The 15,388-nt window shown below is 38.8% G+C and overlaps 1 protein-coding gene across 1 annotated transcript in view; it reads right to left on the bottom strand.

Moving 5' to 3' along the window:
- Window positions 1-15,388, bottom strand: part of GRK3 (G protein-coupled receptor kinase 3) — a 74,886-nt gene that overhangs the window by 18,923 nt on the left and 40,575 nt on the right. The window contains exons 4-9 of the mRNA XM_076353291.1: window positions 12,473-12,574; window positions 11,215-11,289; window positions 9,642-9,703; window positions 8,460-8,511; window positions 7,724-7,815; window positions 4,824-4,923 (exon numbers count right to left, since the gene is read on the bottom strand). Coding sequence (XP_076209406.1) covers window positions 4,824-4,923; window positions 7,724-7,815; window positions 8,460-8,511; window positions 9,642-9,703; window positions 11,215-11,289; window positions 12,473-12,574 — 483 coding nt within the window. The remainder of the gene's footprint in view (window positions 1-4,823; window positions 4,924-7,723; window positions 7,816-8,459; window positions 8,512-9,641; window positions 9,704-11,214; window positions 11,290-12,472; window positions 12,575-15,388) is intronic.

Here is a 15,388-nt window from a genome sequence, read left to right as displayed (position 1 = left end):
GCAAAACCACGTACGGTTGAAATATAAAGCTTTATATACTCGACTGTAATCCCAAATGACTCCCACACCACGTGGACTGATCCTGCAGTAACGTTCAAACCTAACTGTATTTTATTGTTTACTGTGCAAATACTAATTCCAAATACACCTCTGCAGAATGCAGGCACGTGTTTGAAACACCCTATAGAAACACACGTGAAAAATGCCTAATTGCTAAATGGTCCTAGAAATAAGGAGACTATAGGCAAGGCAATATGGCACCTAACAAAAGATATATAAATATATATCTCCTTATAAACTTTGTATTGCTTGTAACTGCAGACTATTGTAGTTACCACTTAACTTCAGAACAAAAGCCTTAGTAGAATTATTAACTTAATTTTCTGAATCAGCTGGATAATTCAGAAGTGTCTCCAAGCAGGCTTCCTAAAACCTTAAAGCAATCTAATTACCCAGAAGGATTTAGTGTTAGAATTTAAACACCATACACAGAAAAATAAAAGGGTGTTTCTATACCAGAACATAGTATGCCTATATTTTTATGGATCTCATTTTTTAAAAGAAAAGAAATCTGGAAGTGCAAATGTGATGCATAATTAATTTTTGTGTAAGCCTTCCTAATTTAATCACTACCCTCTCACTGTTGAACAAAGAGAAGAAATCGTAGTACTGCGATATTTTTCTGACACAAAAACCACTGCAAAAGCGTATTTTCCAGCATAAAAATAAAAAAAACTACAGGTTTTTTTTTAAATGAAACATAAAGCAATAAAGCAAATTTCTCAAGAGGGTAATATTTTGTTGCAGTCAAGCTTCTGCTCTGACAAAAATAAGCGACAGTATGACAACAATGTGTGAATTAAGAATAGTTTGGAAACAGTTCCTTACATCCAAACAATCCTGGATTAAGTCCAAAAAATTGTTGAAGACAAACTTCTGGTAATAAATCACGTGGAAGGAAAAAAAAAATTGGAATAACTATAAAAAATTGTAGGAATGTAATATTTTAAAGACATCAGCACACTAACAATTACTTCAGAAGGAAAACTTTGATTCTGACTCTTTCCTGTAACCCCAGCACCTGGATTTAGAGCACGACCGTAGAAATGACAGCAAACAGGTGAAAAATGTGTTCACAGTGTAGAGCAGCTGTGTAGCATTTTTAGCTGAAGAGTAGCTCTGTCCTGACATGTCTTGCTCAGAAAGATGTGCAAGTCAATGCTGGAAACACCGAGCTATTATCTGCCATTCCCACAAGTGACTATCAAGTGACTATCAAGATTTGGGAATAGATTCTATTTTTTGAGCAAAATCAAGACTCCTACAAATCTCGGTACACAAGACAACAAAGTACCTGATATTCTCAGAGAAAAAATACTTCATCATTGATCTCAGATGTTTTATTGTTCAGTCTGTCCACTTTTGCTGTACCTTGTATTTATCATACCTTCAGGGAATCTTGAATCCAGTCTTTAGTCAAATTATCTCAAAAAGAGCTGAATAAGACTGCTTAACTGCCTAGTTTTTTCAGAACAAGAGAACCAGAAGACGCAGTAGAGCGGAGCCACAGCCCTGCAAGGCCCCTGGTCTTGCAACAGACTGCCAGAATGACCACCTCCTACCCGCCAGGAAAAGATTAATATTAAATAACCACTTCCTTCCACAAACAGCACCTCTTGGCAGATTGTTTTTATACAAGTCCATCAGCAGCGATGGTCTTGGTGGTTTCAATGTTCCAGTTTTTGAACGTTAGGCAAATATTGGGTATTGCAGAAAATAAATATTTTACTTTCTGCTAAAAGAAAAAAAATATTTTCCCTACTATGCTATCTTCTAAGAATTTCAAAATGCATTCCCAGCCTCCAGACTGAACATCTCTATGGGAGAGGAAGACGGGGCCTGCATCTTGCAGAAGAGGAAACACAAACCTCAGCAACAGTTTGTCCGTGTTACACCAACAGTCAGTGACAAAGCAAATGTACCAATGGAGAACCCGAATAACGCAGAGCCCACGTTTTGTATTATTAGGCCAATCCAAGCAGTTCCCTGTGCTCTGTAGAGGTGTCTGTCGTACTGCTGAGCTGTGCTGATCCGAAATGTTACCATGAAAAGCAACTCTCACAACACAGCCACGATGTACTCAAATTTGGGAGCTCCCTATTCAAGAAGGAGTTGTGAATGCCAAAGTTTTAGGTGGATTAACAAAAATGATTACACAAACGTATGTGTAATCCGCACAGCTGCTATTATGTATTTTGCAGAGACATCTGGATTCCCAGTTAAAAGACTGATTGTACTATGTACTATGTACATCATATTGTACTATGATGAACTTCCCAGTTCCGGGCAGCACATAAATCCTGTCATTGGGGAAGGCCCGCGCCATTCATACCTAACAGCTTATATTCAGGAATGAAATGAATTCTCTTATTCTACCATTTTCAAGCCTACTTAATTCTGCATATTCAAAACGTTCCAGTTTCTCTTGCACCAGCAGGTGTATCCAACCTGAATGGATAGCATTTTGTACAAAATCTCTTTTCAAATTCTCTTTCAAATTTCTGAGAATCTAAAGAAGTTACACTCTAATGAGCTGATAATCCTTAACAAAAAAACCCAAATGGTTTGTCTTGCTTTTCTGTTGCTAAATGACTAGCTATGCGCTGTCATATAAGAAAACTAGCTCCACCATTAGCAGCCTCGTGAACAATTTTCTTTTCGAATCACTAGACATGAAAATTCACATTCAGTACTGGAGCAACAGAATCACAAATTAAGTTAATAGGACAATTATTACTGCTTTGCCTAGATTTCTTGTCTAGTCTCCGCTGCAGAACTTCACCCCGCTGGCTCTCAAGACTCCTGACACCTCTGGACAAGCCACAACTTATCTTTGGTGAAAACAGTTAACTTGATTGAAAAGTCTAACCGATAAATCCCAATTGTTAATTTCACAGATAAAAGAACAAAGAAATACTTTCCAGTCCTTTGTCTTTCTTTATGTTCAAGCCAAATGCGAATGCAATCCTGTGTTGAAGGACATGCACTGACTTTTAATTTCAGTGGATGCTTGCCCCTCTTCAGAGAAAGGCTGAGGCAGGGGAGGAGTTTCCAATGAAAGGCACAAGAAGAAATACCTCGTCCTTCCTTTGGAGCTTTGCAGTGAGGAAAAAGTTAAACCTTATGATAACACCTTGACGTGTAGCTTCCCTAATTTCCAGTTTAGAATTTGCCTTACCAGGGTATTTCTAACAGCAGAGGAAAATGGTCTGACGGGTAGCAAGACAACTTCAAAAGCTAATCTTCTAGGGCCAAAACTGCCATCAGCTTTCCCGTTCTGTCAATCCGCACAAGAGAGCACCTCACATGCCTATCGTGAGGCTGAAAAGTACCAAGTGTTGTCTGATTCACAATGTATTCACCTGACAATAAAAGGGCACTGTTTAGCAATTGTAACTCTGTATTTATACGTAAGCCCTGAAAAACACATCTCCGTTATTTAAAGCCAACTTTGCAGAAGACAAGGGCCGCCGCAGCACGGGCAGTTCTCCTGCAGCTGCGCCTACAAGCAAAGCAGTGCGAAGTCCCAGACTATCTGCAGGCGGAAGACAGCCCATCTTGAAGCCCGATCGGACTGATGCGTTCCCTGAACAACAGAAGACAGCAGAGGTGCTGCACACGCACTTAAAGGACAAAACGATGCTAAATGCATCACAAGTGAGATTTTTTTAAAAAGAAATCGGTATTTACTAACCCACCTGGGTAATGCAGAACCAAAACCAGGATTTACCCAGTCTCCGCAAGATACAGATCTTGTCTCTGAGTACAGCACAATATTTCCTCTCTGCCATCTTGTAAGCCAAAGCAGTAATCCTCCTGCACTGCAGATATTATGCTATTTGCACACCTGTTGTACAAGCCTAGAACAAAATCACACGCAATCCCTTCTCATGCTTTACCTGGGCTGGGAAAAGGGGATGTGTTTACACTGAGCTGCAAACTGAGTGTTTAATTCGTACACCACAATAGTCATGAGGAAAATTAATCTTTTTACCAGCATCGCATGTAAGCATGGTGATACGAGCTGATTTCAAGATTGGTTTAATGAGTGTACTCAGAAGGCTCTGGCACTTCAAAGCCTGCTCTGAAGCTGTCTGAGCGCAACATGCTGCGGCCATTGCCGAACTTCTCTTCTGCAGGTAACAAGACACGGTCTGGTGAAACCAACACCAGTTGGGTTGCTTTTTACGCACATTAGTGATACTTCTAACCTTAAATAGACTTGCATGCTAGATCGGCAGATTTATTTGGTACACCTTGATAGGTACTCAGCTAAAGTACATAAAAAACAAAATGGAAAAATTGGATAAGCTAATACCAGTCACAGGAAAAGGAGGACGAACAGGTAACAGAAGTTTTCTCCTGAAATAGCATCTTATATTCTACAAAAGTACTATGTAACTATAGCAGAAAAGGAAATTTTTTTACAAGCCAGAATGATGTTTTGGAGAAGTTTCAAATATAAATACTTGAAAAAGGAATATTTAAAAAATCGGGGGTGGGTGGGTGGGGGGAAGAACGAATTACCTAAGAAATGGGAACCTCCTCAAGCCTCTTTAGCCAAGATGCTCATTTGTGTAAGCACCCAAACTGAAAAGAACTTCCATTCTTATTCCAGACACATTTCTAGAATCAGGGGGAAGGTTCCAGGGGGGTTTACCTTTCGCATGTCACACAACTGAATTGATGAAATATGTATTACATATAAAAGCTGTTATATTATATGCAAAAAAAAAAAATAACAACAAATCAATGATACTTACTCCTGTACTGACAAGAGACAGCATAATTCTTTCATTTAAGGCTAATGTTTCTCCTTGCTTCATCTTGATTCTCTTCTTATCTAAACATTTCATTGCATACCTGAAAATATTAACTGTTCAGAAAAAGCACCAGAAAAAATTTCCTCCTTTACTCAGTATTATTCACTAGTAGTTATGCCATGCATATTTACAGTATCCTGTAAGCAAGCTCTTTAAAGACTTAAACCTGGTACTAAAAACATCATTACATGACTAAACAAGAAAATCTCCAAAATCTCACAGAATTAAAGCATTTTCAACAGAAGCCTCCTAACAGAGAAATGTGCTTTAACAAATAATTCCGTGTCCAAACAAACACAGTGATATAGGAATTACATATCATACGTCCATTTTTCAGTATCTACAAGCAAGGATTTGCAGTATGAATTAAATAACAGAGACCCTATTATGGTTCCATTTAATTCTAACAGTTTCGACTCTACCAGGAAAGTAATACCTTGAACACACGCTGAGTTTTTTATATATATATATATTTTTTTTAAGTTTTCTTTCTACTCAAAGAAAGGTCAGATATACACAAGAAAGCTTTTTTATCTTCCACCATCTGTATTACACAAATTAATAAAATTTTGCTCAAAAAAGAATGTTACCCTAACAACCATCAAACGAGAGCAGGATATCATACAGTCTGTGGATATTTTTTCAAGACGTTAGGTGAGCCTACTATTAGAGAACAGCTGAGAAGGACACGTGTGTTCCTCCATACAAGATTTCTAGACGTGGGCAGCCATGGATTTTTAGGCCATTCGTTTTAAAATATGCTCAGGAAAATACCATGTTACAGCACTGCATCAATGCTAATCAACTGCCTACGCTGTGACAGCTCTGTACAGAAACAGGGCCTCGTATCACCTTTGCTTTGCACTCCCTAAAAAAGCCACGTCACTCCTTGCCATGCTTGTGTTCTGAGTGGGGGAAGAGTGAGCGTGAACATACTGGAATTTTAAGTTTCCAAAACAAGGAATATATTCACAGCACGTGCTCTTGCTGAGAAGTCTGTAAACGATGACTATAAATAACATTTCACACGCTACCCTTTATTTATGCTTTGACATCACGGATCAAAGTGAATGACTGGGGCCGTTTAAGGCTGATCGAAATCAAGTATCTCATTCTTATATTGAGTTACGTGCTCAAAAAGCACTGCTATCCCTCCCCCTTTGGACTGCTTTCTGCATCGTACTTCTGGCCCCTATTTAGATGTCCTTGAAGGAGGTGATGTGAAAGAAGCCTCAGGTGTATCTTTGTGGGTTAGTGAAACACCGATGGCATTTACCTTGGAGGGGTGGCTTCCCAAGCTCCTTGCAGGCAGTAAGTGCAGCAGAGGCAGCCATCTAGAGTGGACGGGATCTGGATTAGGGATGGGTAAACAGGTTTGGATTAAGAAAGAACTAAACCAAACCTCTACCCAGAAACTGAACCTAATCTAAAGTTTTGCTTCAAATTTGAAAAAGGTTGGTTTTCCCACATTTCACTTCCCTTTACTCTATTTATATCCGATAAAAACTGTCCTTTGTTTCCCTTGCTAGTCCCAAAGTTTATCCACCTCCTGCCAGAGCAAAACTCAGACATGAAAATGACTGGGAATCTGAGAACTACCTCTTCGGGGTGGACGCCTGCTTAGTGTGGCTGAAGCTAAATAAAATGTTTATTTTTGTACATGGACAAGTTAATGAATTGTACATGGACAAAGAAGTACCAAAGCAAGAATAAAGACCGTATTGTTAGTAATAGTAATAATATAAATACTTGAGGTCACTGCAAAAATACTGAGCATGATAGCAACATTAAGATGTCTTCCACTTGTTAATAGCTCAAAAATTTATTATTATCAAGGATGCCAAGCACACACAATTGCCAGTGAAGCCAGCTGTAATCGCAGAGACTCGGCACTTCAAACATGCTATGCCTACTTAGAAGAGTGTGTAAGGATGGTCCCTGGACTAAAATTGTTAGGAGAAAAGCAAGATGAAAGGGGGGTGGGGGGGTGGAGTGTAGATAAATAAATAAATAGATAGATAAAGATTGAGAACAATTTTTTAAATCAATGCCCAGATGTTCAAAACAGGACATAATGGGACAATTACGCCTAGACATTGAAATCTGTTGATTAGGAGAAGTGTGTGAATGGTTAAGACCAGAAAAAGAGAAAAAAAACACAGGCTGATCTTGGAGTTCCCACCGAGAGCTCTGTTAAACAGCATTTCAACACTGGAACTATATTCTTCCAAACGTAAGCAAGGATCACTGCTTTTGCCAGTGAAACGTGCTCATCAGGGCAGAAACTTATGCAATTACACATATCTGGAATACCATATTCAGAATCTGTCCAGGCACGGCCCTACAGATTGAACAGCACTGAGGTCATACTCCTGTGTCATCCTCCAACCCTATGTCAGTGCCAGCTACGTGATGCGCTTTGTGGCAAGAAGAGCAACCTTCAGCAGATGAGAGGTAACACCTCACATAATCACCACGGCTTCCACAAGAACATCGTTCTGCACTGTCAGGCTCTGATCCAGGAAATCATTTAAGCACATACTTAATTTTAAACACATGTGCAGTCTCCATTAATTTTGACAAGACCATTTAAATGAAGGATGCGCTTAAGAGCTCTGCTAGACTGGAGCCCCACTGCATGGCACATAACAGGATCAAATATCAAACTAAGCTTAAAGATGATCCAGAAATCAGAACCTCTTGGGATAAAATTTAGTTACAAAGAACTACACAATAATGTGACGCTGCTTTCCAGTGATTTTGTAAGAAATGACTGGAAGGATTTCCTTACTAGTTCAGAGTTTACAATTACCTCTAAAATAACGTGTGTATATACTCACATTTTTCCAGTGTCTGCTTTTCTGCAACCATACACTTCACCAAATCCCCCTCTTCCTATTATTCTATGTACACTAAAATCATTCATGGTCAGCTGTAAATGCAAAAAACAAAACAAAACCAGACTTCGCTTTTCAGTAGTAAAAAACTTACTGTAAAAACAACTAAATAATCTACTGTGTTAAGATAATTAAGTATTGTAATTCATACAGCATTTATTGTTTTGGAAAAAGGAGCCCCTTATTGTTTATATTTCAACGTACTTGCAAGCACTACAGTCCGAAGTACAAACAAGACGAATGAGCCTGTTGTTGCCAAAGACTGACAGTCTCATTCATAACGCAGTCTGCAGAAGAGGAGGGCTATTTTTACAGACAAAGTTGTAAAAGAGCAGCACAGAGGGACAAAAGCAGAGGCTGAGGTAAGGGGTGCTGGGGACAACGTCAGAACCGTAGTGGGGAAAAGGAGACAGACGGTGTCTGGGGCTGTTAAAGAGCAGCAATTCTGACAGTTCAGTTTCTTTCAGCTATTATAAAAATCAAAAAGCTATTAACTCGAGACAGGCAGAAGGGACGTCCAGAAAGGAATCGTTAGGACTGTACGTCTAAGAATAGAAGAGCAGATCAGTAACATTCACCGTACTCCTTAATGAGGCCTTTTCAGAAGCAGTATTCAAAACCGAACATTTTCTTTCCTGTATCAGCCTTTGACAAGATAAATATACTTGTAAGTACTTACATGAATATTTAGTTCTACGTTTTTCCATTGACAAAATCTAGTAAACTTGTCACTGTAGAAAAAAAGTTTAAAAGTTGTCTGAGACTACTGTGTAAAGTATTATGGAAAACATCAAGACTCTGATAGTTAAAATAAAGTTTGCACTAGGGCATGTTGTGATATTTAGTAAATGATAGCCTTCCTTTCAAACAATTGTAATCTTACCCCCACCAAGAAAAACAATTACTAGACAGTGCGCACTTAATATCTTACATCCTTATAAGAGAAAGATATCAGATAACCTATCCCTGTAACTGTAGTGCTCAGTATGTCCTCACATCTCTCTTTCAGACGGTTTTTAATTTTTAAAAACAACTAAGATTGGAACTAACAAACATTTAAATTACATAAAGAGAAAGATAATTATAAGAAAACAGAGGCAGCTCGATTTATGTTAATGAACCTCCATATACCCCAAGGAACATTTTAAACTCATTTTGTCTTAAAATAGGAAAAACGTCAATAATACCATAAGCTGTTGCCAAAAAAAAGTTTCTCATTTCTACATAAATAATTATTTATTTTCAGAGTAAGAAGTAATAGTTCTATGGAGGCATTTTTACAATTATTTCAGGCTGACTGCCGAATACTACCATACCATTTCGTACGGTATATTTGGCTGTCGTTGGATGAGAGCCATGCTTTACAGACCCTGCACGCAAGAGCAGTTCCATTAAGGGTAAGGGGGCTGCTCAGCTGAACTAGGTCTATGCCTTGTATTCTTTACTAGACCTTTTCTGCTTAGTTGCAAGGTGTCCAGACACAAACCAGAATGACTGGCTCTTTCAGTCACACGCGAGAGACGGTTACTCATGAGAAGATCCCACAAGAGCATAGTTCAGCATTTTTAAACCTTTAAGATCAAACTGCAATCTATTATTACTGCTACACGGAGCAACAGAAAAATCTATCATCTTTACAATTTTTCCATGCATACATCTTGACATTAATTATGATAGACAACAAAGCTAGTCATTTGCAGAAGCTTGCAAATGGATATATAATTATCCCAGTTACATAATTACAGCAAATGGATAAATGAAGTTTATTAAACACTTTTAGCCTTATTTTACAGCAATACTTAAGGGACCTGGCTTCCTGCTACATTAGGTAGAAAGTCCAGATAATACGTCATGTTCATACCTTTCCATAAATTTTTGAAATATTTTTCCTCGGAGACTATCACAAATTTCTTCTATATATGGCTAAAAAGGGTTAAGAAACACAGTTAGTATTTAAGCATACAATAAACTGATTATGCAATACTACTCATTACATATAACTCACATCGGCCCTACATAACAACAGCATTTACTGTGTTTTCCTTGAAGGAGGCTCAATGAAGCATTTAAGCTTCATTTAGCTTTTGGAATCTGAGCAGGTGCCCTGAAGTCAAACATAAAATATTTTCGTGAGCTAGAAAACCTTAAATGTTTGCCTTGGGGGGGAGGGGGGGGGCTGTATGAAACCTGTGTAAAGCACTGTCTATGGACAACAAGTTTGGCAAAACAATCACAGTTCAGTTCTTTTTTCAAATTTATTTAAACAACACGTGGTCACTCCCGTGGAGTGTGACTTCCAGAGCTGCTGCCACGCTTCATCTTTTTGGTGCTTCTCTCCTCTCTGTCCTTACGAAGAAACCAGCACCTTCAATTCACAAGTGACTTTTTCTAGAGAAATACTTCCTCTTGATGTGTGATGGCATGCAGCGATCTCAAATCCCAACCCAATTAGCGGTGAGATATAACTCAAGCAATGTAGTTATCAATTTGTCAGTTCACCTAATTGCAACATTAAAAACAGTTCACTGAGCAGTAAGAAAAATCAGGCAGGGGCAATCTTCACATTTTTGCAATATATACAAATACGTAAGATTTACATCAAAGACATTTAAGCCTATAAACACTCCACGATTGATGAGGTTCATTATGTGCAAAACCACACTGGTTTAATGCACCTAGCTATGAAAGTTAGCATAATTCTGAATTTCTTGTCTTGTATCAATGTGTATTAGAGCTATAACAATACAAGAAATATTTCACTTCTCATTTCTTTATTTTCTAAAGTAAATAAAAACATGAAAGATGTATAATTTCGCAAATGAGCCAGGATACCATTTATATTTATATTCAAATGAAGGATATGCCAATCGTACTTTAACAGTTCAGAATTTTAGAAAGTTTAAAAAAAGCACCACAATTTGAAAGGTGCAGAAACTCCTGTTTAGAAAGGTAATTTTTGATTGGATTTTGTCTTGTGGAGAGACAGAAAAACATGTGAAATGGTACAAATGCTTAATTCCTCACCATCATCAACTAGGAATTAATATACCTTAAAGAAAAAGGAAAAATGTTTTCAAAGATTTCACATTGCTGAAACATTAAGGCAATTTCTCCACTATGCAATTTGGTTTATCCTGACAGGATGTGTATCTTCCCGATGTACAGTGATTTACTCTAAAATTACATAAATTTAAGAACTATTCTGTTCATATACAAAGTTATAGTTTGCTTTCATAAATGTGCTTAAAAATATTTTAGATAAGAATAGTAATTTGTAATTTTTATTTGACTTAGAAAAGCATTCTAGTATCACTATTACAGTAAAGAATATTTACCAGTACCGTTTTATTCTGTCTCCTTAAATAATATGTACAAAGTCACTTACTGTCAAATAAGTGAAGAAAACTTGAACATTCAGACTGTCTTAACCTCACCTGAAAAAGGCTGGCTGGCACTTGTTTCTTGGCTAAATGTGTTTGTACATGATCTACAGCTTGTTTTGAGAAAGGCTTTTGAAAAAGAAAAATAAAGATTTCAAACAGTTGGAAATGTAAGAAGTTTCATTTAAGGTCTACAGCACTGTTGTTCTTTGAACCATATGAAAAATACACATACTTCAGAATGAATGCAGTATAGCTTCCTCCAAGTATATTACTGTGAAACATGCAGAATGATACAGTAAAACAATTATTCTAAAGCAGGAAGGCAGGTCAGGGGAAGATGAGGAGGAGGAAGGTGAAGGTAAAAGGGCTAGATGATGCTCCTTTAACAAATTCATGAGAAATCCCACATACAGGGACAGCTCCAGATACAGCAGTTGACACGGACTTTTTACCACTACAGAGCCAATAATGCATGCTTAACAAAACCTTGCTTCAACCCTTCATCCGAAGAACCATACCACTGGGGTAAAACACACTGCAAGTTCTTCTTTAAAGTAAGAGCAAATGAAACTGTTAAATACAGATCAATGGCCCAAAACTTCAGCTGGAGGAAACGTGTGTTTTCATTGACTTTAACAAAGCTGCATCTGTCACAGCACAGCCCCATGCCTTTAACTTACCATACGGCAGCTAAAAAGTGTATTGTCTCTAGTATGAAAAACTGCTTTATGACCAAACAAATAATAATAATAAAAAAAAAAATCTTTGTGTGATCAGTTTTAGACAAAATCTCAAACTTTACTCTGAGCTTTCAGAGATACCAAAGTTCAACACCCAAACTGTCCCGCGGAGCCCCTGGCAGCTCACGTTTCTTTGAGTTTTTGGAGGCAGGGCTATTGCTGGGTTGGAGGAGGTTGCTTAATGTATGCATATGTGTGCACGTATATATACACACACACGAACTGCACTCACCGTATTTTAAAATAGAGATTTAGTCTGAAGAAATATAAAACAGATAAATCTCCAAATATTTCCTTTGCGTACCACCAAGTTTAGTAAAAATTGGCACACACCACCAATCTTTACACCTCATGACTGGGTGGGGGGGAGCATGCTGAATTCAGCCAAACCCAGTCCCACGGACTTCAAACGGAAATCCACAGCACTACAAGTATTTGTAGTAACAATTCCTTCAGCAATAGTCTTAATTGTTCTCTGAATGAAATAGCAGTTATTTTGAATTATCACTGCTGTCAAGCTACTCAAGTAAGGCAAAGAAAGAGCAGCGTGAAATTTGGGTGATACACACATGGGAACAGGACAGGAGCTCCTTCATTATGTACATGTCATAAATCTGCCGACTTCGGGTCAGACGCTCATCCTCAGAATCCAGTTTCTCGTATTCTTTTATCTGCAATACAAGAGAGAAGGACCCATTAGATGAGCACATTTCTAATGATTTTTCACTCATTTCGTAAAAACAAGACTTTGGCTGAAGTTTTATTTTACTTTATTATTTTCTTAATTAAGACTTAAAGAAAAAAACACCTGCAATACAATAGTTACAGCTGATCTTAGATTTCCCGCCTATCTTAGAATTTTTATGCAAGGAAACTGATTTGCTTAAAATTGCTCCAAAGCTTTGTTTTCTAAAATTTGTAAAGGACTGAGCTGAAGCAGCACGTTTGCCATCTACCACTTGCCAGAGCATGAATCTGTGCAGGGGAAGTCAGAGGCTAACTGCGTGAGAGGACTGGACCGTGCAAGGAGAGCGAGACGAGCAAACATGCACAGCAACATTTCTGAAGGTTTCCTTCCCCTCTGCTCAGCTCACAGATGGAGAGCACTGACCTCGCTCCTCTAACACTCAAGAGCGTTGACCCCTTTCTCAGATTATTTCACTTGATGCTCTGCACTAGCCACAGCACACCACAGCTTTTCCAAGCTCCCGGCGCTAGCAGAAGAGTTGTAATATGTTATCCAGGCAGCACAACCATCGCCTAGTGACAGCCCTCGGCTGCCAGCGCAGCACCCGCGCATCCTGCTCAAGGGCGATTACAGCACGCGAAGTACAGATGTCCAGGAAAAAATATAAAGCACATTTCAAAATGTTCACGTAGTTCAGCTACATGTTGAATTTGAATCCTAAAGGTGGCTAGAAAGACAGTTTCACAAAATATATCACGTTTCTTCAGGTGTGATATAGGAGGTCTGTGTGTTCCAAGTGAAGCAGCACCAATCCCATATGGTTAGTTTACAGAACAAAACCAGAAAATCAGTTCCAGAAAAAAAAAAACCACACCAAGTCCAAGGGTCCTTTGGACTGTATTTAGGGAAAGAGTTCTTCCAGGACTGACAGAATGCAAAAAAACCATACAAGATCTTTAGGGAAAAGTCTTAGCTCTGACTTGCTGGACTTTCCCAGCATCAGCCTGTGAGGTCGCAGGGTGCAGATGAACGCACGTGTGCTGACTTGCTCTGGATCCCTACACTGACTCAAGAAAACCAACGCAGAATAAGACCCAGCTGTATTTCATTCAGTGCCTGTTAGAGAAGGAGCAGGCCGTATCAGAGCTGTCTGTACTTTCAGCCTGCAGAATAAACCCTGCACAAATGATGTACCAGAGCATCTCCTCCTGAAGCAGGGAGAACGCACTGGCTGGGCCTCCAGGGACAAAAAGCACGGCTCCGCTGTTCCTGCCAGCCACGCTTTAATAGCAAGAGCAGCACCAGGGTTAACAGAAAGCACATTGTTGAGGACTTTTAAAAGTAAAGATTTTAAAAACATGTGTTTTGCCTCTATTTCACAATATAATTTTTTTTTCTTCATCCAGAGGCTGCTCCTTTTACAGGATGAGCTGTACTTGACAGCTCTTGAACAGGTCTCCACGTGACAAACCCAGACCAATTGATCTTTGAAGGTGGAACACTGTAATTAAACTCGGTATTTTTCTAGCTGTAGTCCTCTTGTTTGCTGACTACGATAAGGCAACAGTTCCACCATGATTTGCCATCTGTGACTACTTCCCCCTTGGTATCAATTTATAATTAAAATGATTCAAAACATCTTTGCCAAAGAAACATTTTTTAATTAATGCAACGCCGCAAAATAATTAGAAGTACAGGAGAAAGCCTGATGCATATCACATTGTCTTTCTTGAATGCAACCTCCTGCCCTGCAATATTATTTTTTTAAACCACCTAACTCCGCACCCAAAGCAGAGGGGTCTCTTGCAGCAGCCCGCCACAGCCACGCCGGCACCAGGTCAGCGTCTCTCCCACCTGCCCTATAAGTGGGCTTTTTAACCGTTCAAAGTGCCTTTGTTTTGTAAAGGTTTGAAGAAAAGGACAGCGGGTGACAAAAGTCCCCATGGGCGATATATTCCCAGGCAGCTCAGCCTGCTCCCCCCCACGCCGGGAGAACGCCCTCCCGAACACGCTGCCTGATGCCTCTCATCACACAGGTGATGCGATGAGACACCTCTGCTGTGATCACATTTAACATGCATGCCTGACATATTCACAAGCTAATTTTACATGTTTATTAACTAGAACATTACTGTACCTTGCCAAACAACACAGCAACAGGCAGAGCTAGGAGTGTCACCATTTATAAACGTAACCTGTCTCTGCTAGCAGCAGCTTCCTCAGTATTGCTCCTGACCCAGAGATCACGTACTGTGTCATCATGTATTTCAACGCTTCCCTGGCAGACTTCAGCTCACCTCAAGAAAAGCGTCTGCCAAAGTATCTTTTCAAAAACTGAAATCACAATGCATTCATTTTCAAGCACGTAGAAGTTCTTTTTCTTTTCTCTTTCTTTTTTTTCTTTTTTTCTTTTTTTTTTTTTAAACCGATCTGGGTGAATCACTCATCCAGTTAAATGCTTGATCGTGACTTAAGCTGCAGTAATATGTAATCCCTGGAGTATGGAGCCCTTCTACATCAAGCGATTTTTAATGTAGCAATGTACTCAAATTATTCTACATGTAATAAATGCAGTAAGTAAATCAAATATATTAAAAAAAAGAAAAGCTTCTGAATCCGGTACGTCACAGAAGAAAACGCAGTGAACCTCTCTTTAAACATATTTAATGGGATTTTTTGAAAAGTACATGACAAAGCATTTAAATTCTTTTTAGGCAACACTTTGCTAATAACCTAAAAATACAATTTCAAATTGTTTCAGAGATAAAAAGAGGCAGCTAAAAATATCTTGCTAAAC

This window comes from Aptenodytes patagonicus, chromosome 15, assembly GCF_965638725.1.
Source record: "Aptenodytes patagonicus chromosome 15, bAptPat1.pri.cur, whole genome shotgun sequence".
NCBI lineage: Eukaryota > Metazoa > Chordata > Aves > Sphenisciformes > Spheniscidae > Aptenodytes > Aptenodytes patagonicus.
This window is presented reverse-complemented; position numbering and strand designations above follow the sequence as displayed.